This window comes from Palaemon carinicauda, chromosome 21 (assembly GCF_036898095.1).
Source record: "Palaemon carinicauda isolate YSFRI2023 chromosome 21, ASM3689809v2, whole genome shotgun sequence".
Lineage (NCBI taxonomy): Eukaryota > Metazoa > Arthropoda > Malacostraca > Decapoda > Palaemonidae > Palaemon > Palaemon carinicauda.
In genome coordinates this window covers 123457207-123482603 of record NC_090745.1, presented here as the reverse complement: position 1 = coordinate 123482603, position 25397 = coordinate 123457207, and the positions used below count along the sequence as shown (strand labels likewise).

The 25397-nt window shown below is 44.8% G+C and overlaps 1 protein-coding gene across 1 annotated transcript in view; it reads left to right on the top strand.

The window, feature by feature from the left end:
• The first annotated feature begins 155 nt into the window (after positions 1-155).
• The window catches only part of LOC137615475 (myeloid differentiation primary response protein MyD88-like), a 50119-nt gene continuing 24877 nt past the window's right edge, over positions 156-25397 (top strand). Inside the window, exons 1-4 of the mRNA XM_068345382.1 lie at positions 156-254; positions 11644-11794; positions 13826-14010; positions 16702-16806. Coding sequence (XP_068201483.1) covers positions 11670-11794; positions 13826-14010; positions 16702-16806 — 415 coding nt within the window. The 5' untranslated portion in view covers positions 156-254; positions 11644-11669. The remainder of the gene's footprint in view (positions 255-11643; positions 11795-13825; positions 14011-16701; positions 16807-25397) is intronic.

Here is a 25397-nt window from a genome sequence, read left to right as displayed (position 1 = left end):
AAAGATGAATAAACCTTTATATTGTCGAAATTAGTTTACTTATACTTATATAAAGTATAGTAAATAATTTCTATATTAATAAAGCCAGAGGAAAATATATTTGTGGAAATGGGGATATTTTGTGTTGTTTTGGGGATTTTTTCATCATGACTTTTGGGGATTTTTACACTAACTTAGTAGTTGGTCAACAACAGTCAACAGGTGGTTCCTTCAGTGACTGAGGACGTTATTTACGTCTAAATAAGTTTTAATTCGTGAGTATCCTACGTTCTGCTTTATATTTAATCGTAGGACTCTGTTTAATACCTTCATACGTTCAAAAAGGACCATAGGATATCAGATAAGGCGTGTATTATCAAATTTGATAGGTTATCCTTCAAGGTATCCTGATATGACTACAATCGTAGATTGTGTTAACTATTGTATATCCTTTTATTCTTATCAAGGTTACGAATGATATCCTTCATTGATTATTTGTATCTCAATTTATCCTTATCAAGGTTACGAGTGATATCCTTCATTGATTATTTGTATCGCATTTTATCCTTATCAAGGTTGCGGATGATATCCTTTTATGATTATTTGTATCGCATTTTATCCTTATCAAGGTTGCGAATGATATCCTTCTATGCTTATTTGTATCGCATTTTATCCTTATCAAGGTTATGAATGATATCCTTTGATTATTTGTATCGTATTTCATCCTTATCAAGGTTGCGAATGATATCCTTCTTTGATTATTTGTATCACATTTTATCCTTATCAAGGTTACGAATGATATCCTTCTTTGATTATTTGTATCGCATTTTATCCTTATCAAGGTTACGTATGATATCCTTCTTTGATTATTTGTATCGCATTTTATCCTTATCAAGGTTACAAATGATATCCTTCGAGGATTATTTTGTATCGCATTTTATCCTTATCAAGATTACAAATTATATCCTACGATGATTATTTGTATCGCATTATATCCTTATCAAGGTTACGAATGATATCCTTCTTTGATTATTTGCATCGCATTTTATCCTTATCAAGGTTACGAGTGATATCTTACTTTGATTATATATACAAGAATAATCTAATCTGGCCTAATATTGTCGAAAGTTTGATTTGAGGTTCGACCCTTATTAACCTTATGATAGCTTAAGGTAGTCTGTCAAAGATGGGACCCATTGATTTTTGGAGCTTTTGTATATCAACGGCCAGTTCCTCAAACTAACCTAAACTCCCCCCCTCTAACCTAACCTACAAGACGTGTCCTTACTTACTTACCTAACGGGGGGGTGGAGGGGCGCTACCCCCCTGCGACCCCCCTTACACTGCCGTATTCTTAGTTGGCCATCATGATACATACAGGTCGCCGTTATAATATGTACACCCCAGGTAATTTTTCACCAGAACAGACCTAGAACGTCATTTTATACTCGCACTATACTCGAGTATCGTTAGATGGCGCATGGGTAAACTTTTCCACTGCATTTTTCTTCCCATTTTCCTTGAAATGGGAAAAGCAAGGTACCATACCTAGAAGGTTTCGTCCATTTCAATTCCTCGTATTCTGATAACTTTGGTAATTCCATTTTTGAATAAAACAGTTTTTCTAATGGAAAAATTTATTTTTAGTAGAAAATGTTGCCCTGTCCTTAACTGTAATAAGACAGCTTATCCATCCTTGTATGGTAGCACGTACAAACATTGAAACTGTTCTCGCCTAACCCAACATAGGATGTGGTTTTCATTCCCTCCACCCCCTATCAATGAATCTGGCTTAGGGTGCGATGTTCTGATAGGAAGACTTTCAAAATACATCTGAACAATTCACTGGTAAAGTTATATTAACTAATTTCAAATCAATACTTAACTGATATATGCCTACAGTGGGCTCTAGAGCCTTTAAATATGCAGCCCCGAGACTATACAATAAGCTCTCACAAGACATCTGAAAGATTGAAGATATTAAGGCTTTGAAGAGGAAAATTAAGACTTTCTTGTTCTCTGAGTGCTTCGATAGTGACGATTTAATGATAAACGAGCAACATGCGGTGTGAAACTTTGAATGGTTTCGAATGAACATGATAAAATGACTGTGGAGGTCCTGTAGACTGTTGGGTTCCTCTTCTGTATAGGACCAGAAAAGCAGCCCTTAAAGTAGATTAAGTAAAGTATCCGATCAATAAAGCAATTCAATTTTTGACAATAAACGAGTAATATGCGGTGTGAAATTTTGAATGTTTTCGAAAGAACATGATGAAATGACTGTGAAGGTGCTGGTAGAGAGTGGGGTTCCCCTACTGTATAAGACCAGAAAAGCAGCCCTTAAAGTAAATTAAGTAAAGTATCCGATCATGAAAGCAATTAAATTTTTGACAATAAACGAGTAATATGCGGTGTGAAACGATGAATGTTTTCGAACGAACATGATTTAATGACTGTGGAGGTCCTGTAGAGAGTATGGTTCCCCTGCTGTATAGGACCAGAAGAGCAGCCCTTAAATTAAAGCACTGGCTATTACAGTAACCGTTCTTGCTAGTACGGACCCCAGAGGGAAATGGGGTCTAGGAGTGTTTCTGGCAAATCTTGTCAATATCATCTCTGGCTTTCAAACCTTGTTGATTGGTAAAAATATCATGGCAAATGAAGTTGAATTTTGATGTAAAAGGACTGTAATACCTTGCTTTACAAGTTTAATCCGTTCTGAGGATAAAAGAAATTCGCGTGATGCATTCCACATGTCAATAAATAGATTTATTGAAGCTCCTTAACTTACAAATGTGATAGGTTCCGAGAAGCTGTTTGTAAGTCGAATTTTGGCCTAGGGTAGTCCTAATCTGCGTCCATGTCTATGATTTCCAGCTACAAAAGTCAGAACAAGTAGTCCCATTTCATATGAAATAAGTATCAGTTGTTCCGTAACTGAAATACAAACCACGCTATTTAATATGGGTAATTACTTTCGGCGTAGCTGAAATGACGAGCCATTAGAATTTTAACGAGGGTTTACTACCCCACCGCTAGTTAGCGGGGGGTAGGGAGGGGTAGCTTGCTACACCCCCCCCCCCCCCCACACACACCTGTGCTGAGCTCACTTTGCTACCGGCTCGGGTGCTAGACGGACGTGTCCGCTGTCACCCTCGCCTTACTGACAGCCATTTTGACTAATCTTTTGTTTGCTTTTTCTTTTCTACAGAGTGTTTGTGAAGTTGGCCTCTGTGATGCAGAAGTGTCCCGGTTTACCTGACCGCCCTTGTGGGACTTATATGTCGGCGGTCGACACGGACCCTCACACCTTATGTCCTTTTTGTAGGGGCCAACGGTGTGATAGAGATAACGTGTGTGGGGAGTGGTCTACCTCCCAGTGGGAGAGGTTTTCCCGGCGCCGGAAGAAGAAGTCCAAAAGGGATATTTCTCCTTCGAAGAGTTCTTTGAAGGGGGAAAAACCCAAGGCTGCTTCTTCCGTGCCCCAAACCTCCTCTGAAGCTCCCACTCTATCGGTTTCTTCTGAGAAACTGTCGAGAGGTAGCGTAGGCCGCAGTTCTGTTGACTGATTTCGGGGTTTGGGAGAGGGAGTTGACTCCCATAGGGAGGCAGCTCCTCCTCCTCCCCCTGGGGAGGATATTAATTCTGATGTCAATGTTAATGTGTCTAACCATGATTTGTTGCAGCTTTGGGCTTCCTTGGGGCTTCAGGGTTCGCCCTCCAAGGAAGCCCTGTTTGACATGATCAAGTTAGGAGCAGCTGTCAAACAGTAGACTTTAGCAGAGGTCGATCCTCTGTCTATTGTTGATGTTGTTGTGGCAGAGGCTTCTGACAAGTTAGGTCAAACCTCTGCTCCTGATGTAGCAGAAGGCTTAGTTCCCCCCTCCGAACATCCTTCGAGGGAGGAGCTAAGTCCAATGGTCTCTCCTGTAGGTGATTCTCCCCCTCGGGGGAGTTCACTGACAGAGACTCCTCTTCGGAGGACTGCTGGTCAGCTCGCTGATCTTACGGCCCTCAGAGGGCGTATAAGGCGCAAAGCACGCTTTCCTCTTTGCCGTAGAGGCCTTCCCTCGCCCCACAAGGGCGTAAGGAGGCGCCTCTTCGGCTCGTCATCCCCGCAGTTCGCCGCAGAGGAACCTCGTCGTCGATCACCAACCCTGCCAGCTACATCCCTGGACCTCTCTGCAGATCGTTCGCGATCTCCTTCGGTGGAAGGTCATCCTTACAAAGGACGCACCGGCCTTCCTCCTGCTGACCTGCCATCGCCGTTCCTGGCTGCTGATGCGCTTTGGGCGCCCACGCATCCCGTTTTCAGGCGGGCATCGGTCCCTTTGGGGCACAAGGGACTTGCTCTCCTAGAGACTAAGTCCCTTACGCGCCAGGTATCCCCTGCGTGCCATCGATCTCCTACGCGCCAGCGCGCAAGCTCGCTCCAGTTCCTGTTAGAGTGCGCCATCGCTCTCCTGCCCGCCACTGCGCGCCCACGATCTTCGGATCTGGGCGCAAAGGGGAAGATCATCTCTTCCCCTGCTCATTGGTGCTCGCCAGCATTGTCACCTACGTGCCATCGCGCGCAGTCTCCGTCGCGTGCCCACGCGCGCCCTGCACGCCCACCTGTTGCAGTTCAAGATGTGTGCCCGCGCGCAAGGGATATTTCCCCTGTGCGCGCGTGCCCTACGTTTTCGCCCTTACGGACTCATCATGATCCTGTGCGCCCACGCGCGCGCGAACAATCGCCGTTATCTTCAGAACACGCCATCGCTCGCCGACGCGCCCTCACCTGCGCGCCATCGTTCGCCCACGCGCGCCATTGATCCCCTGCGCTCCCTCGCCTGTGCGCCATTGGTCGCCCACGCACCATCGCTCGCCCGTGCGCGCCCTCGCCATCGCCTACACTCGCCCGCGTGCGAGCAATCGCCCGAGCGCGATTTAGGCGTACAGTATTTCCATCGCGCGAGCGCGACCACCAGCGTGATCGCCAACACGATCCCACGCGCGAGGCTGTGGGACGACAAAAGGCTAGGTCACCGTCATCGCTTCCCCCCCCCCAAGCGCAGGACAGCGCGCTCGCCGGAGGGAAGGATTTCTCCAGATAGGTCCTGGAACTTGCCTTCTTCTTCTTTTCAGGCTGACCCTGCTTTGGTAACTCCTCCTAGGGATCTAATGATCCCCTTCCCTCCAGAGGGAGTTTCTGACAGCACAGCTGTCCGTCGACAGCCCTGGTTTGGGTCCCTCATCAGAGTGGTCGTACAGGCTTTCAAGCCTGTTCTCTCTGAACTGGGACACAAAGCAGTGGCAGTCTCGACTCCCCTGAAGAGGAAGAGAGGAGGAGTGGACGTGGTAACTTCGCCAAGGGCGAAGTTGACTCCTCGGAAGTCTTTGAGGAAGGCTCCCTCCCTCCCCCAGACTTTCTCTCCCTCCCCTCCGTATGAGGATTTCCCGTCCTCAGGGAAGTCCCGTGAGGTGAGATGTTCTCCCATCGCACCAATGAGGGAAACCCCACCTCGCGCAGAGAAGTCCTCTCGGGTAGGGGTGGAGAAGAGCCTCCCACCATCACTTCTGGAGTCCTGTATCCCTCTCAGGAGGGAGTCGAAGGACTCCAAGACAGTTCCGAAGTCGTCCTCGAGGATTAGACCATAGCCAACCAAGCCCTCAGAGAACGTCCACGAGTCCCCCCAAGAAGAGCTTTTGGGGACAGGAGACTTCGCTGCCAGCCCTTCAGCAGGGGAGCTTTCTGGCAAGTTCTGACCCTTATGAGGAATCTCAACAGGTTTTCGGATCCAGAGATTCCTCCTCGTGAGGGCAAGGACACGGTCCTGGACCGAGTTTTTGGTACTCAGAAACCCGCTAAGGCCAGTGCGGCTCTGCCTTGGTCCCAAGGGGTTAAGAGTGCCAGAGATAAGGTCGAGGGCTAGCTCTCCGAGCTTGCCTACTCCAGCTGGTCCAGTGCCGGGAACAAACTCCTCCCGCCTCCTCGTGTCCATCAGAGGAGGTACTTCGAGATCATGGAGGAGACTTGTCTAGCTCTTCCTTTGTACCATTCTTTGGAAGAGCTTACCAAATGAGTCCCTCTCGAGAGACTCATCACCCGGCAGGTGGCTTTCTCGGCTACGGAGATCCTCAGTGAGGAGAAGGTAGCGAAGTGTGCCATGCAAGCAACTTCGTGGCTGGACATCTGGCTAGGGTCTCTAGGCATCCTGCTACGATCCGAGGACGGTCAAGGAAAGTACCATGAAGGGCATGGAGACATTTCTACTCTCAGGCACTCGTACCATCGAGTTTCTAGCCCACCAAGTCTCGAACTTGTGGGCTAACACCATCTTGAAGCGTCGAGATGCGGTGTCTGAGAGGTTTCACCAGAAAGTCCCCAAATACGAGATAAGCAGGCTCAGACATTCTTCCATCTTAGGGAGAAATCTATTTGAGCCTAAGGACCTGGAGCAGGCAGCTGAGAGGTGGAGGAAGTCCAGCCAGGACTCTCTCCTGCAGAGGGCTTTGACATGTAAGCCCTATAAGCCTCCAGCAACCCAGCAACCACGTCCTACCAAGACGACGAAACTGGTAACGGCAGCGAAGACAACGGTGTCAAAGCCCTTTCATGTCAAAGACAAGAAAGGCAAAAAGTCCTCCAGGGGAGGGAAAAATCCTAGGGGAGTGGCCGAGGCCGCAAACGCTAGGATTGGCAGTCCCCCTGCATTTCCACCTATAGGGGGATGCCTGCAAAGTTGCGCAACCAGGTGGCAGCAACTCGGGGCCGATTCCTTGACGATTTCCGTAATCAGTCAAGGATATCGCGTCCTGTTCGTAACATCTCTACCTCCCCTGACAGCGGATCCAGTGTCGTTAAGCTCCCTAGCTATGGGATCGGCAAGGGGCCAAGCCCTTCGGGCAGAAGTCGAAACCATGTTGAAGAAGGGCGCTCTCCTAGAGGTCGTTGACGGGTCCCCAGGCTTCTTCGGTCGACTCTTTCTTGTAAAGAAGGCGTCTGGAGGCTGGAGACCAGTCATCGACCTCTCAGCTCTGAACAGGTTTGTCAAGCAGACCCCGTTCAGCATGGAGACGGCAGACACGGTCAGACTTGCAGTAAGACCTCAAGACTTCATGTGTACACTGGACCTGAAGGACGCGTACAGGTACTCCAAAATCCCAGTTCATCCGTCTTCAAGGAAGTACTTAAGATTCTGCCTAGACAACAAGATCTACCAGTTCAAGGTGTTGTGCTTCGGTCTCTCCACAGCACCTCAGGTTTTCACCAGAGTGTTCACCCTAATATCATCGTGACCACACAGGATCGGCATCCGTCTCCGTTATCTGGACGACTGGCTGACTCGGAGTCAGCCCTTCTTCGACACCGAGACGAACTTCTGAGACTTTGCCAGGATCTGGGGATCATGGTAAATCTCGAGAAGTCTTCTCTGCTACCTACTCAAAGACTGGTATATCTAGGCATGATAATAGACACCAATCTCCACAAAGCCTTCCCATCAGACGACAGGATAGCAAGGCTGAGGAGGATCGCGAGTCCTTTCCTCAGATGAGAGGAACTCCCAGCCCTATTGTGGTTACGTCTCCTCGGTCACCTCTCATCCCTGGCCCGTCTAGTTCCCAATGGTCGCCTCAGAATGAGATCTCTTCAATGGCGACTCAAGTCCCGGTGGAATCAAGGACACGATTACCTGGACGTCATGATCCCGATGGGTCCTGCGGAACGGACGGACCTTCAGTGGTGGGTGACAGACGAGAACCTACGAAAGGGAGTGGATCTTCTCGTCCTCCCCCCGGATTTGATGCTGTTTTCGGACGCTTTAAAAAAAGGGTGGAGGGCCCACGTTCTGCACCACAGGTCCTCAGGCCTGTGGTCAGAATCTGAAAAGTGCCTCCATATAAATCTGCTAGAAATGAAGGCCGTATTCCTGGCTCTTCAACAGTGCCAACAATACCTGGCAGGTCACTCTGTGGTTGGGATGAGCGACAACACCTCAGTAGTGGCTTACATCAACAAGCAGGGAGGTACCGTTTCAGAGCAGCTATCCCATCTCGCAGTAGAGTTACTGAGATGGACCGAAGTCCACTCGATTCCACTATCGGCTCGCTTCATTCCAGGCAAGAGGAATGTGCTCGCCGACAGTCTGAGCAGAGCGTCTCGGATAGTGAGTACCGAGTGGTCTTTGGATCATCTAGTAGCCAACAAAGTCCTGATTTTGTGGGGTTCCCCGACTGTGGATCTGTTCGCTACAGCGTTGAACTTCAAGCTTCCACTGTACTGCTTCCCAGTCCCGGATCCCAAGGCACTCTGGCAAGATGCCTTTCAACAACGGTGGGACAACATCGACGTTTATGCCTTTCTCCAGTTCTGTCTGATGAGGAGGGTACCCAACAAGACCAGAATATCGGTCAATCTCTCGATGACCCTAATAGCTCCGCTATGGCATTATGCGGAATGGTTTCCGGACCTTCTGCAGCTCCTAACGGAACTTCCGAGAGAACTCCCTCCACGACACAAGCTACTCAAACAACCACACGCCGACATCTTTCACAAAGCCGTAGCTTCGCTTCGACTTCACGCCTGGAGACTATCCAGCATCTCCTCGCAGAGAGAGGTTTTTCGCAACAAGTTGCGACCAGGATGTCTGGACACCTGCGAAGGTCATCTGCAGGGGTCTACCAGGCAAAGTGGAGAGTTTTCTGTGGTTGGTGTCGTGGAAGGGGTATCTGTCCACTCGATGCCACTATTCCAGCAATAGCGGAGTTCTTCGTGTATTTGCGAGAAGAAATGCACCATTCAGTCTCGGCAGTGAAAGGCTATCGCTCAGCCTTAAGTCTAGCCTTCAGGCTCAAAGGAGTGGACATTTCTTCTTCGCTGGAACATTCCCTACTCATACGAAGTTATGAACTTACCTGCCCTCAGTCGGAAGTGAGACCTCCTCCATGGAACGGGGTTCGAGTTCTCAGGTCTCTGAAGAGACCTCCCTACGAACCATTACGCCAGGCTTCAGATTGCCATCTGACTTGGAAGACGGTGTTCCTACTAGCTTTGGCCTCAGCCAAGCGAGTCAGTGAACTTCATGGTCTCTCGTATGACATCGCCCATTCAAGGGAGTGGGGGAGGTAACGTTCAGATTCGTCCCTGAGTTTGTTGCTAAGACTCAGAATCCGGGAGTGCCGGACCCACGGTTCGGCTCTTTCCAGGTTTCGAGTCTTCGTTCTGTAACAGATGACCCAGACCATCTCCTACTGTGCCCAGTAAGGAGTCTGAGGCTGTATCTTAAGAGAACGGCAGCAGTTCATCCCCAAGTGCAGGCATTGTTTGTGAGCACTGGGAAGACGAAGAGGAGGGTTACCAAGAATACCATCTCGGCATGGATTCGGAAGGTAATACTGTACACCTATCCCGGAATCCTGACCCTCCTCCGTCACGTCGCCCTAGAGCACATGATTTCAGGGGCGTAGCTTCGTCCCTGGCCTTCAAAAAGAACTTCTCAGTGACGCAGGTTCTACAAGCAGGGGTGTGGAAGCGTCAGATGACCTTCCCAGCCCACTACCTGCAAGACGTGACCCACAGGAGACTCGATACGTTCTCTATCGGTCCTGTGGTGGCTGCACAACAGCTGGTTTAAACCTCAGGCTCCCTAAGGGACAAGTAGCAGAGGGTTGAGGGCATTGTTACCCAGTCTTAGTCTGCATGAATGAAAAGGTATGTCTGGCCCTTATTCTTTTCTTCATCCTCCCCTCTCTTGGGGAAAGCAGCATCCTGGGTTCTCTACACAGCTGACCTCAAACCACTGCAGGTAAACCATGTTTCTTTGTGTTCCTAGTATTAAGTTAATACTGTCACGTCCCCAAAAGACAGTACTGGCCGGGACTTACCACCCTTCCTAAGGGTTGAGTCACCCATGTTAAATAGCGTGGTTTGTATTTCAGTTACGGAACAAATGACAAATTCGTAGGTAATTTGTATTTTTCCTAACTATACAAACCTTAGCTATTTAATCAAACTTGCCCACCAGCCCTATCCCCTGTGAAGTCCTACCTCTAAGCAAAGTGAGCTCAGCACAGGTGTGTGTGAGGGGGGGTACCAAGCTACCCCTCCCTACCCCCCGCTAACTAGCGGAGGGGTAGTAAACCCTCGTTAAAATTCTAATGGCTCGGGATTTCAGCTACGCCGAAAGTAATTACGCATATTGAATAGCTAAGGTTTGTATAGTTAGGAAAAATACAAATTACCTACGAATTTGTCATGTTATTGCAAATGTCATTTTGTTTACTGTATTAAATGATATACTGTATAGTTTTACTGTATTACAGTTTTTCTCAACCTTATTGTAGTACTGTATACAGTATAAACTTTGGGTAGTTTGTAGCTCTACGGCCAAGCGTCCTAAATTGCTTATCATCGCTCCGACTGTTATCTTGTATAGAATAAAAACGTTTGGAAATGGTCTACGGATCTTAAATAGTTTGTGTAAGGGGGGGTCCAGGGGGGCGCAGCCCCCCTGGGTAAGGACACGGCTTTTAGCATAGGTTAGGTGGGTTTTTTAAGTTAGCTTCTCCCGTCGTACTCGTAGGTAAGGAAACTGTTGTGTAAGGGGGGGGGGCGTCCGGGGGGGCACAGCCCCCCTTGGTAAGGATACGGCTTTTAGCATAGGTTAGGTGGGTATTTTAAGTTAGCTTCTCCCGTCAAAATCGTTTTTAGAACGACGGCCACAGTTCAGAATATTCCCGTTTTCTACGGGATCTGGCCGTCACCCTACAAAGGCTCCTAAACTTTTGATACGATATGAAAAAAATTAGGATTTCAGTAGGATTTATGCTTGTAAGTGGGTGACCTTCTTTATGCACTCATTTTGGTTGCTGTGGCCTGATTGGTAACGTTTCCGCCTGGTGTTTGCCAGTCGGGGGGGGGGGGGGGGGGGGGGTTCGAGTCCCGCTCAGACTCGTTAGTGCCATTAGTGTCTGCAACCTTACCATCCTTGTGAACTAAGGTTGGGGGGTCTGGGGGAGCCTATAGGTCTATCTGCTGAGTCATCAGCAGTCACTGCCTGGCCCTCCCTGGTCCTAGCTTGGGTGGAGAGGAGGCTTGGGTGCTGATCATATAATATATGGTCAGTCTCTAGGGCATTGTCCTGATTGCTAGGGCAATGTCACTGTCCCTTGACCCTGCCATTCATGAGCGACCTTTAAACCTTTAAGTGTGTTGCTGCCCGGATGTAGGTATAGTGTTCGTCATGAAATGATCAAACAATAGGACCTCCATCCTGGATTCCATATAAAAGACCCTCATCTCTTCACTTTTCCTTTCTATATTTTCATTCCTTCAGCGTTATGAAGCTTCATCTATGGTGGATAATGGGGGAGGGGGGCTGTGGCACCCTAGCAGTACCAGCCGAACTCGGTTGAGTCCCTCGTCAGGCTGGGAGGAGTGTAGAGAGGAAAGGTCCCCTTTTTTTCATTGTTTGATGTTGGCTACCACCCAAAATTTGGGGAAGGGCCTTGGTATGTGGATGGATTTCTTCTCTATTCTTTTAATTAATGAGTCGGTTACATTTCATTTAGTTTTACAGCTCATGTCGGATTTTTTTTTGTGTTTGTAAATGATTTTTAGATCACATTATTCTGTACTAAATTGCCATACACTCATTTCTTCTTCTTATTTTTTATTAACAGAACTTAACACAACCTGGCAATGAATCATGTCAGGCCTGCGAAACGAAGTGCTAGAAGCATCCGTGAGAATTTTAGGCACCGCAACCCGTCAGATGTTGTCTTCAAGACTTGATCCAAGAAAGGTCCTCCTATCACCGCTAGGATTTAGAAGGTATTTGTGTCATGTACAAACTTTTGACAAGGTTTCTATGTTGCCATGTAGTCATGAATTTATATATTGTTCCTACACTTACTGGAGATTCGACCTGAGCTAGCACGCTGCCTGACCCCGGGGTCGCCTCAGGCATGTACCACACTGCCAGAGGTTGACCCTGTAGAAAACGAGAAGAGGGAGATATTCTATACAAAAAGCTGGTCAGTTAGGTAGAGTTAACCAGTAACTCCTAAGAAGGTAGTTCTAGGTAAGTATGTTAGGAAAAATACAAATTACTTAAAAATTTGTGATATTGTTCCTACACTTGTACAAAACATTCGCTCTTATTATGGATATATGTTTTCATAATAGCTGAAACCGTCCATAAAATTTTACCTTGAGGTGTCAACGATCCTCCGCTAGTTAGCAAGGATAGCGGTGGTTAGATTAGCCAGCCCGCTCACACTCACCAAATGGATTTGGGAGTGAAAGATGTGAAGCCTTTATATATATATTGAAACATCTCGAATAGAACCAGTTGTTTAGTTCACAGATTATGAACCACAGCTCCTTTCATCATTATGTATTATCGTTAAGCACTAAGTTACTAGTTAACCATTCTATAAGTCCATCTCAAAACCATGAGTTGATGTGTTCCGATAAACCTCTTTAAGTTTTAGCTCTTGTAACTTGATGGTTGATCATTGTCACAAAATTATACCCATAACTGCAGCCGGGACTAGGAAGTGGTCTCCAGTCTATTAACCCTTTTACCCACAGGCTCTTTGGAAATTTCCAACCCTTAACCCCCAAGGGGTTATTTTTTCCCCAGCACATTTTGCAGTATATTTTTTTTTGAATTGCTCTAACAGCCTTAATTTTTGTCATAGAGAGGTCAGGTTGGTCTCATTTTCTTGGAAAATGCCTGAATTTTTTCAAAAAATTATCAAAAATATGAAAAAAAAAAATTTTTATAGCATTTTTTTGCAAGGACGTACCGGTACGTCCATGGGGGTAAAGGGATGAGTTTTGTGAAACGTACCAGTACGTCCTTTGGGGGTAAAAGGGTTAAATGGGGCAGCTGCATCTCATCCCTTGTTTTCCACCGAGTTATTTTTTGTTCCATCACTAACAAACCTAACGCTATTTAATAGGTACTGTATTATCCTTTCAGCGAATCCCTATTAAATAGCTAAAGGTTTGTACGTTTGGAAAAATAATTTCCAAATTTGTCATAGTATTGAATTTATTTTTGAAGCATTTCATATATTTCATAATAGCAGACTTGATTTTTATGTAAAATAGTGTCCTTCCTTTGCTGATTGCTACTCCCGTTATCTTCCAATCAATGAAAGATTTGAAAATTTAATTAGGGGAGATAAGGGACTCCATATCAAAGGATATGTCACCCTCCTTTTGATACAGATTAACTTTTTATATTAAAAAAAAATTACACTTAGGATACCACATTTTGTTTGGCAAATTATTTTTATAAGTATCAAAGGTATGTGTTTATGAACCTAATAAAATAGCGCTGATAAATTCCAAATGTTTTTTGTGTGTAAAGCATGAAGATAAGAGATGTTAACCCTTTTACCCCCAAAGGACGTACTGGTACGTTTCACAAAAGCCATCCCTTTACCCCCATGGACGTACCGGTACGTCCTTGCAAAAAAATGCTATAAATTTTTTTTTTCTTATTTTTGATGATTTTTTGAGAAAATTCAGGCATTTTCCAAGAGAATGAGACCAACCTGACCTCTCTATGACAAAAATTAAGGCTATTAGAGCAATTTAAAAAAAATATACTGCAAAGTGTGCTGGGAAAAAATAACCCCCCTGGGGGTTAAGGGTTGGAAATTTCCAAATAGCCTGGGGGTAAAAGGGTTAATTGCTATATTATTTTTAATTGCAAGCAATTAATTAAATATTAAGTTATGATGTTTCAGTTTTGTGCAGTACATAAAACTTTTCCATATTATCAATGTTGTAGTATTCTTGGAAAGCCTTTCAATAAATTGCTAATCTGTTGTCCATATTCTGTAACAGAGACTGGAGAGGTCTAGCCATGCAAGCTGGCATAGATGAAGGGAGCATAAGCAGTGGGAAAATATCTGATACGGAATGTTTTTTCCAAAAATGGAGAGCAAAAGACGGGACCGTTGGCGAGCTCCTGGACTTTCTCGAAGCTATGGATCGCTTTGATGTCATAGATGACACGCTAGAAATGATTTGTAAGTAACTGACAGCCTCTTTGTTAATGGAGTTTAATTATTTGTGAAGTGGAGTATGTGTTTGAGAGTTGTTTTAATACAAGGTAGATGAAGATACTGTACTAGTAAAATTTTTAGTTGTTCCTAGACTAACAAATCTTCTGTTATTCATGTGAAAGAATATCCATATTTCTGGGCGAGGAACCTGTGTCGCTCCGTGAAATGCTCCTTAAAGCACCATTTCAAAGGTATAAATACTGCTAAATATACCAGAGAAAAAAGTTGCATGGAATGCCAGAAATAAACCCAGCTCGCTCACCCCTAAAGGGTGTCGGTATTAAAACGGGGGCGAGTGATACCACTACCAGAGGTTCCTTTCCAATTAGACTTCTCCCTCCTCAAAATCCCCCGTTACTATGAGGTGACGTTCACTACAGCTACAGGCCCCTCTCCCCACCACCACCACTACCTATCCTTCTCCCATCATTCCTTGTTAGCACCCGTGAACATTCGGACGTGTTTTCGTAGCTGTGTTATTTTGTGTTTTTGAAGATATCAGGCATTTTGGAGATCCCTGCTCCCAAATTGAGTATTATATTTGTCTGTTTGGGATTTCTAGGTAGCGACACACGTTCATTCAATAACCTTTTTGGGTTTTATCTCAGCCACTTTGTTGACACTCCCTTATGGGTGTGTATGCGATCTTTTGGTGTCGCTTCCTTGGGATCTCTTTGTTTTGTAAGACTTTCTATTAGTTCCTTATACTAATTGTTAGTCTTATTTTTGGTTTATATTAGTTAGGGAAAATACAAATAATCTCCAGTTTTGTCATTTACTCTCATACTAACAAACCTGGAGTTATTTATGTGGATATTCTTTCATATAGATAACTCCCGGTTTGTATTAGGGAAAAATATAAGTTATCTCTGAATTTGTCATCTTTTTATGTATAATTGTGATATTCAGGTTTTTATTTGCTTGACATTTTCTAAATAATCAATTGTTAGAAATTGTGAAATGATATTTTTATATAAATACATTTGTTTTTATTCAAAATCTAAGTACCTAACCATCTCCATGTAGATTGTTTGTGCTTATAGTGTGCATTACCTGGATTTGCACTTTACTTCATGACTTTTTGTCATTAACCCTTTTACCCCCAAAGGACGTACTGGTACGTTTCACAAAAGCCATCCCTTTACCCCCATGGACGTACCGGTGCGTCCTTGCAAAAAAATGCTATAAATTTTTTTTTTCATATTTTTGAAAATATTTTGAGAAAATTCAGGCATTTTCCAAGAGATTGAGACCAACCTGACCTCTCTATGACAAAAATTAAGGCTGTTAGAGCAATTAAAAAAATATATACTGCAAAATGTGCTGGGAAAAAAGTAACCCCTTGGGCGTTAAGGGTTGGAAATTTCCAAATAGCCTGGGGGTAAAAGGGTTAACATTCATCTATTCCCTTTGATCTCTTCTGGCTCAGCTGTCTGACACCAACTTTATCTTGCTCCATTTTTATACAGTAATCCCTCGCCATATGGTTCACCCATTGTTCCCTCAGTATAGTGGATTTACCGTATAAATATACTGTATATGTAAACCCATATTGTTGGTTTATGAGTACAGATAAGTTTCATATTTTTCATATTTTGATTATATTTTTTATTAAATTATTACTGTAAAGTAATTTTTGGGGGCTAAAAATTACAGTAAGTTACAGTACATACTCGTGTAACTTGCAGTCTCGCATGTTATGAGATCCCCAAATTTTCACCCATAAATAATTTTATTGTGTATTTTGTGTATCGTGCGAGTTCCTGTTTTGAGACCAAATTATAATAAACTGACTTCTTTTCCTCCACCTATTTATAACAACCACTAGTTCAGGTAGTGAAAAAGAAAAAGAGAATGATAAAACCTATAAAAGTATCTGGTAATGCATACAGTTATAAACAACTATTATTATAATAATAATAATAATTATTATTATTATTGTTACTTGCTTAACTACAACCCTAGTTGGAAAAGCAGGATGCTATAAACCCAAGGGCTCCAACAGGGAAAGAAGCCCAGTGAGGAAAGGAAAGGAAAGGAAATTTAACAGCAATGACAACATTAAAATAAATCTTTCATATATAGTAACTATAAAAACTTCAAAATAACAAGAGGATAAAAACTTCAAAATAACAAGAGGAAGAGAAATAAGATAGAATAGTGTGCCTGAGTGTACCCTCAAGCACCCGATTTGTATAACATCAGCTGTTTTGCTTGCATACCTCACGTTTAGTAATCTTGACATAAGGTTGATTTGCGTTAAGAAGTAATAAAAGGAAATTTAGTTTTATAATCAGTCTTTACGCTTAAAATGTATCAATTTATTAGGAAAACAGAAAGGAGTTGAACTACTGAACGACATTATATATTGGCAATTATATGGGGTTTCTTATGGTCCAGGAGGTTTTTAAGTGTTAAAAGTCATTTTAGGAATTAATTTGGGAGCTTTTGAACCAATTAACTATTCACTGTAACTTCATAATTATATTGATTTCCATTTGATTGATTTCACCACTAAACCAGCTGTAGTATTTTTCTATTTCTCTTGCTACGAGTTTGCTATACCAGATACCTATTTCATAACATAACCATATCTGCACTGTAATTTTAAGAACACTCGTTTGCTCACCTATTATAAGAGTCATAGATTTTCAGATGGTGATTATGACAAATCCAAAGATGAAGTCGGAGGACTGAGGACTCTTTCGCCACCACCCATGGATCATGTTTCGTTATACGACCAGAATATTTTAACTGTAGGTAAGGAATTAGCCATTGTATTTTTTTTATTTATGCATACTTTATTTACCAGGTTTAGTTCAGCCTCGTCCTATGGCAGGTCTGCATCTTAGGTATTCTTGTGGAAGTACTTGTAACTGGGTTCTATCTATCTATATACCAAGGCACTTCCCCCAACTTTGGGGGGTAGCTGACATAAAAAAAAAGGAAAAAAAAGGGGACCTTTCCTCTCTACACTCCTCCCAGCCTGAAGAGGGACTCAACTGAGTTTGGCAAGTATTACTAGGGTGCCACAGTAACTGGGTTATTATGTTATTTGTTTAAAATACAGACATTTGACTCACAAACACTCGGAGATACAAACACAAATCCGATTGAAAATAACAATGTTAGAATATTATCTAACTCAATTCAAATAAAGAGAAAGTCTTTATTCTTCAACTTACCTGTACTCGTATAGGGCTGCTATAATCTTGATTCTGGATAGTTGTTCGAACTAAATTGTTCACTTTTTAACGGAAGGTACACACGTTCCAGGGATGCGGCCGACAGTGATCGTGTAACGACTTAGAGCTCAAATGACTCTTCCAGTCTGATTCAACTTGAGAACAACTCCCGTTTTCTTTCCTTTGTTCGAATACTCTCGAACAATCGTTGAAAAATGAAGACGGGAAATCAAAACTGTTTCCTTATAAGGAATACATTTAACATTCAATTGATTAATTCAATTAGAATACAAAAAGGGGAAAGTTAAAAATTTACATTTAATATTAACAAATGGCAATCATTCAGTTTACTTTCTGTCCATGACCGAACACCAAAACAAAACAGAAAGTAAGAACGACCTAACTAGTCAATTCGACTATTTCCTATGAATGCAATTACCATTCTTCAATCAACTATTTCTACAACAAAGATAAGATGAAGAAATGCTGTATTGCAATAATATATCCTCTAATACAGTAAGCAAATTGAGATTTGTAATAACCTGATATCTATTTCATATGAAACCCAACTATTTGTTGACGTCTGTAGCTGAAAATCATAAGCGTGGAATTCAGGTTGGCCCTATCCTAGGCCAAAGTTTAACAAAATTCGACTTACGAAAAGCTTCATGGAGCCTATTAAGTTTGCAATTTAAGGACTTTGTGTACTATGAAAATTCTTATTCATGTAATTTTTTTTTTTTTTCAAAATGCTTATCTTGAAAAAACATATTAGATGCTTGAGTAATTAACCCTTTTACCCCCAGGCTATTTGGAACTTTCTATCCCTTAACCCCCAGGGGTTATTTTTTTTCAAGCACATTTTGCAGTATATTTTTTTAGATTGCTCTAACAGCCCTAATTTTTGTCATAGAGAGGTCAGGTTGGTCTCATTCTCTTGAAAAACTCGTGAAATTTCTCAAAAAGTTATAAAAAATATGCAAAAAAAAATGTAAATAGCAGTTTTTTTGCAAAGACGTACCGGTACATCCATGGGGGTAAAGGGATGAGTTTTGTGAAACGTACCAGTACGTCCTTTTTGGGGTAAAAGGGTTAAACATAAGACTCTGCACTGGCACAAAGATGTTTTGTAATGAGTTTGGGGACGAGGATGTTCTGTAATGAGTTTGGGGATGAGGATGTTTTGTGATGAGTTTGGGGATGAGGATGTTTTGTGATGAGTTTGGGGACGAGGATGTTTTGCGATGAGTTTGGGGACGAGGATGTTTTGTGATGAGTTTGGGGACGAGGATGTTTTGCGATGAGTTTGGGGACGAGGATGTTTTGTGATGAGTTTGGGGACGAGGATGTTTTGTGATGAGTTTGGGGACGAGGATGTTTTGCGATGAGTTTGGGGACGAGGATGTTTTGTGATGAGTTTGGGGACGAGGATGTTTTGTGATGATGAGGATGTTTTGCGATGAGTTTGGGGACGAGGATGTTTTACGATGAGTTTGGGGACGAGGATGTTTTGCGATGAGTTTGGGGACGAGGATGTTTTGTGATGAGTTTGGGGACGAGGATGTTTTGTGATGATGAGGATGTTTTGCGATGAGTTTGGGGACGAGGATGTTTTGCGATGAGTTTGGGGACGAGGATGTTTTGCGATGAGTTTGGGGACGAGGATGTTTTGTGATGATGAGGATGTTTTGCGATGAGTTTGGGGATGAGGATGTTTTGTGATGAGTTTGGGGACGAGGATGTTTTGCGATGAGTTTGGGGACGAGGATGTTTTGCGATGAGTTTGGGGACGAGGATGTTTTGTGATGAGTTTGGGGACGAGGATGTTTTGTGATGATGAGGATGTTTTGCGATGAGTTTGGGGACGAGGATGTTTTGCGATGAGTTTGGGGACGAGGATGTTTTGCGATGAGTTTGGGGACGAGGATGTTTTGCGATGAGTTTGGGGACGAGGATGTTTTGCGATGAGTTTGGGGACGAGGATGTTTTGCGATGAGTTTGGGGACGAGGATGTTTTGCGATGAGTTTGGGGACGAGGATGTTTTGCGATGAGTTTGGGGACGAGGATGTTTTGTGATGAGTTTGGGGACGAGGATGTTTTGTGATGATGAGGATGTTTTGCGATGAGTTTGGGGATGAGGATGTTTTGTGATGAGTTTGGGGACGAGGATGTTTTGCGATGAGTTTGGGGACGAGGATGTTTTGCGATGAGTTTGGGGACGAGGATGTTTTGTGATGAGTTTGGGGACGAGGATGTTTTGTGATGATGAGGATGTTTTGCGATGAGTTTGGGGATGAGGATGTTTTGCGATGAGTTTGGGGACGAGGATGTTTTGCGATGAGTTTGGGGACGAGGATGTTTTGCGATGAGTTTGGGGACGAGGATGTTTTGCGATGAGTTTGGGGACGAGGATGTTTTGCGATGAGTTTGGGGACGAGGATGTTTTGCGATGAGTTTGGGGACGAGGATGTTTTGCGATGAGTTTGGGGACGAGGATGTTTTGCGATGAGTTTGGGGACGAGGATGTTTTGCGATGAGTTTGGGGACGAGGATGTTTTGCGATGAGTTTGGGGACGAGGATGTTTTGCGATGAGTTTGGGGACGAGGATGTTTTGTGATGAGTTTGGGGACGAGGATGTTTTGTGATGATGAGGATGTTTTGCGATGAGTTTGGGGATGAGGATGTTTTGTGATGAGTTTGGGGACGAGGATGTTTTGCGATGAGTTTGGGGACGAGGATGTTTTGCGATGAGTTTGGGGACGAGGATGTTTTGTGATGAGTTTGGGGACGAGGATGTTTTGTGATGATGAGGATGTTTTGCGATGAGTTTGGGGATGAGGATGTTTTGCGATGAGTTTGGGGACGAGGATGTTTTGCGATGAGTTTGGGGACGAGGATGTTTTGCGATGAGTTTGGGGACGAGGATGTTTTGCGATGAGTTTGGGGACGAGGATGTTTTGCGATGAGTTTGGGGACGAGGATGTTTTGCGATGAGTTTGGGGACGAGGATGTTTTGCGATGAGTTTGGGGACGAGGATGTTTTGCGATGAGTTTGGGGACGAGGATGTTTTGCGATGAGTTTGGGGACGAGGATGTTTTGCGATGAGTTTGGGGACGAGGATGTTTTGTGATGAGTTTGGGGACGAGGATGTTTTGTGATGATGAGGATGTTTTGCGATGAGTTTGGGGATGAGGATGTTTTGCGATGAGTTTGGGGACGAGGATGTTTTGCGATGAGTTTGGGGACGAGGATGTTTTGCGATGAGTTTGGGGACGAGGATGTTTTGCGATGAGTTTGGGGACGAGGATGTTTTGCGATGAGTTTGGGGACGAGGATGTTTTGCGATGAGTTTGGGGACGAGGATGTTTTGCGATGAGTTTGGGGACGAGGATGTTTTGCGATGAGTTTGGGGACGAGGATGTTTTGCGATGAGTTTGGGGACGAGGATGTTTTGCGATGAGTTTGGGGACGAGGATGTTTTGCGATGAGTTTGGGGACGAGGATGTTTTGCGATGAGTTTGGGGACGAGGATGTTTTGCGATGAGTTTGGGGACGAGGATGTTTTGCGATGAGTTTGGGGACGAGGATGTTTTGCGATGAGTTTGGGGACGAGGATGTTTTGCGATGAGTTTGGGGACGAGGATGTTTTGCGATGAGTTTGGGGACGAGGATGTTTTGCGATGAGTTTGGGGACGAGGATGTTTTGCGATGAGTTTGGGGACGAGGATGTTTTGCGATGAGTTTGGGGACGAGGATGTTTTGCGATGAGTTTGGGGACGAGGATGTTTTGTAATGAGTTTGGGGGTAGGAGGCATTGGAGAGGGCGCAGCAGGCTACCGACCCTTCAATGTCGGGATGACGGTGAGAAAGAAGATTGTGATAATAAGTTGAGACTTATTTAACCTGCACCTATATGATAAAGCAATCTATAGCATTATTATATGAAAAAGTACAGGTAATGTATTTAACCCTTTTACCCCCAAAGGACGTACTGGTACGTTTCATAAAACTCATCCCTTTGCCCCCATGGACGTACCGGTACGTTCTTGCAAAAAACTGCTATTTAAATTTTTTTTTTGCATATTTTTTATAATTTTTTTTGAGAAACTTCAGACATTTTCCAAGAGAATGAGACCAACCTGACCTCTCTATGACAAAAATTAAGGCTGTTAGAGCAATTTAGAAAAAATTTACTGCAAAATGTGCTTGAAAAAAAATAACCCCTGGGGGGTTAAGGGTTGGAAATTTCCAAATAGCCTGGGGGTAAAATGGTTAATCATAGTACAGTACAGTAATGATAATGTGCAGTTTACATACATATTTGTAAGTTGATCCTGACTATACTGTACAATAAATTTTAGGTAGGAAAAATTGAATGATATACGAGTCGAATATCATTTATCGACTTATTGCATTGTGAGAGTTACCAATGAAGTAATTCAAGTTTTTTTATAAATGAAATGCCTATCACTAAGCGTCTCACGTTGTCGGTTAAAAGTTATTGTTCGAGTTTGCTTTGGTGTCAATTATACCAGCTGACGTAAACTGGAAGAAACTGTGGTGAGAGAGAACATGCAGTATTCTTTTTATTTTGAGTTGAAAGTTGGCTGTGGGTAATTCAGTCTGTGACTATGGTAAGTCTAAAGTGTTTGCGAGATGGTCTTATGCTTTTTATTAAATTTGTAACCTCATGTTCATTTTTTTAAAATTTGTTCTTATTCTAACAGATGACCTAAAAAATTTGGAGGCGGGATGAGGTCTCCTTTTAAATTTGTAACATCCTGTTCATTTTCTTTAAATTTGTTCTCATTCTAACAGATGACCTAAAAAATTTGGAGGCATGACGAGGGCTTTTAAATTTGTAACATCCTGTTCATTTTCTTTAAATTTGTTTTCATTCTAACAGATGACCTAAAAAATTTGGAGGCATGACGAGGTCTTTTTCAATATTAATCTTACCCGATGATCATGTAGCTGTCAACTCCGTTGCCCGACAGAAATCTAAGGACGGGATACGCCAGCGATCGCTATACAGGTGGGGGTGTACCAGCGCCATCTGTGGTCAGGTACTCAAGTACTTCTTGTCAACAAGACCTCATTATTTCCTCTGTCGTGCCGCCGGCAAGACCTTCATGGATACGCTGTTGATTTTGGAGTCCTTTGTTCACGTTTTGGTGAAGTATTTGCTCTAAAATTTAGCCTTCGCTGTACAGGAAGCTTTTCCCTTAGCTTAGATAGCTTTTGGAATAAATTTGATTTATTGGTTAACGATCTTTGCTTTACTTTGGAATTCCCCCTTGACTGTTCCCTAAATTCAAGATGTCCGACCACTCTCAAGCTCCTAAATATAGGCGATGTAGTGTTAGGACTTGTAATAGGCGTCTTCCGAAGGCCTCTGTTGATCCTCACACCCTTTGTTCCGATTGTAGGGGAAATTCCTGTCAATTGGAAAATCGATGTGGGGAATGTGCGGGGCTTTCGGAATTCGAATTTAATGAATTCCTCAAATATACGACTAGGTTAGAGAAGGAGAGAGTTAGGAGGAGTTCTTCTCGCTCTTTGGTTTATTCCTCTCCACATATCCCTCAACCTTCTCCTTCCCCTGTGGTGGTGACCCCCGAACCTGCTACGAGTGCTCAGCCTGATATGACGGATATGTTGCGTGCCATTCAGGCTCTTAGTGATAAGGTGGAATCGTTAGTTGGTGACCACAATCTTCTCTTGGCAGATGTCAAGGAACTTAAAGTGAAGAGTGCAGTGGGAAGTGTTAGTGCCAGTGCTGTGCATAGTGTCAGTGTCAGTGTTGCGCATGAGGATACTTCTGTGCGTGCCAGTCGTCCTCCCAGTCCGGGACCTCTTGCAAGCTCCCAAGCCCAGGGGAGAAGCAACGTCGAAGGGCCAAAGGGTTCGGCAGGCCTTGATCGGCGCACAGTTGTATCCTCAGTGGTTGCGGGCGTATCTGATAGAGATCGTCACTTCCACTCCCAGACGAATGAGCCCTTAAATTCCTCGTCTGTGGAAGAGGTTTCCAGGAGGAAACGGTGGACCCAGGTCTCACGACCTCTCAAACGTAAGGTCCCTTCCGAGCTAGTCCAACGGCCCAGGTGTAGCCACTGGGCCAGTTCGGACTCGCCGCAGTCATCTGATGACTGCACACCTCCCAAGAGAGGTAGAGTGGTGCCTCAACAGGCCTCTGCTCCAACCACTGTGGACCCCAAGTGGTCAATGCTGCAGACAATGCAGTCTCAGCTTGCGGCTTTGATGCAGGAGCATCAGGCAGAGAAGGTTAGCACCCCTCCTCCTGCGAGCGCTCCTCCACCTCTACGCAGTCCTCCCTGCCAGACGCAGCCGCATCGGGAGTTGCCAGGTTCCAGCACTATGCGGCAACCTCCTCTACCCATGAGGCAGGAGCCTCATGCTATGCGGCAACCTCCTCAACCCATGAGGCAGGAGCCTCATGCTATGCGGCAACCTCCTCAACCCCTGAGGCAGGAGCCTCAGGCTATGCGGCAACCTCCTCAACCCTTGAGGCAGGAGCCTCATGCTATGCAGCAACCTCCTCAACCCTTGAGGCAGGAGCCTCATGCTATGAGGCATCCTCCTCAACCCATGCAGCACGAGCCTCATACCATGCAGCAGCCGCATTCTCTGCAGCATGAGCCTCATCCCATGCAGCTTGAGCCGCATGCCATGCAGCATGAGCCTCATGCCTTACAACCCGCAGCCATTCAGCCTACCGCTCTGCCTTTACCTCTCGCTACTCAACTCTCAGGCGATGAGGTTTCTGAGGATGAAGCTGCCCATCTGGATGATCCTCCATCTGAGGTGGAAGGGCACAAGTCTTCGCCGCCTTCTTTAGACTTTCGCAAGGTCCTGGCTCTGTTCAGAGAGTTGTACCCTGAACACTTCGTGTCTGCAACCCCTCGTTCTCCTCCCTCCGAGTTTTCTCTGGGCATGCAGTCTACAACGCCTGCCTACACCAAGCTTGTCCTTGCCAGATCATCAAGGAGAGCTTTGAGAGTTATGGGGGATTGGTTGCAGTCCAAGCAGCAACTGGGAAGGACCTCTTTTGTGTTTCCTCCTCCTAAGCTGGCTTCTAAGTCGGGCGTCTGGTATGCCACGGGAGAGGAACCTGGCTTGGGGGTTCCTGCCTCTGCCCAGGCCAACTTCTCAAGTCTGGTTGACTCTCCCCGCAGGTCGGCTATGAGACGCTCTAAGGTCTGCTGGTCCTTTTCAGATCTGGACCACTTGATGAAGGGAGTCTTTCGCGCCTTCGAAATTTTTAACTTCCTCGATTGGAGTCTAGGAGCCTTAAGCAGGAAGACTGCTCCTTCTGACAAAGACGCGGCCATGCTGATCATGTCCAGTATGGACAAAGCAATTCGCGATGGTTCTGGCGAACTTGCGGCTATTTTTGTCTCAGGAGTCCTCAAGAAAAGGGAACATCTTTGCTCCTTCTTATCGACTGGTATCACCCCTTGCCAGAGGTCAGAGTTACTGTTTGCTCCTCTCTCCAAGTGCCTGTTTCCGGAGGAGTTAATCAAGGGGATGGCTGCGGCTCTTATCCAGAAGGATACACATGACCTCATGGCTTCTTCAGCACGTAAGGCGAAAACCTTACCTTCCGTGCCTAGATCTTACCGCACCCCTGTTGCTGATACACCTGCTACTAGGTTCATTCCGCCCTTTCGTGGTAGAGCCTCCAGTAGAGGAAGTACCCGTGCAGTCAGTCACCGGGGCAAGTCAAAGAAGGGTGCCAAGTCCACGAAAAGCAAGCTTTGACTTCCTTCCTCTCCAGACAGCTGTAGGAGCCAGACTCAAGACCTTCTGGCAAGCCTGGGAGAGCAGAGGTGCAGACGCTCAGTCTGTCAAGTGGCTAAGGGAGGGATACAGGATTCCGTTCTGCCGCAATCCCCCTCTGACCACATCTCCCATCAACCTCTCTCCCAACTACAAGGAGAAGGACAAGAGGCTAGCGTTACAACAAGAGGTGTCGCTCCTGCTACAGAAGGAGGCAGTGGTGATAGTTCGGGACCATCAATCCCCAGGCTTTTACAACCGTCTCTTCCTGGTGGCCAAGAAGACAGGAGGTTGGAGACCGGTGCTGGACGTCAGTACGCTCAATGCTTATGTCACCAAGCAGACATTCACAATGGAGACGAC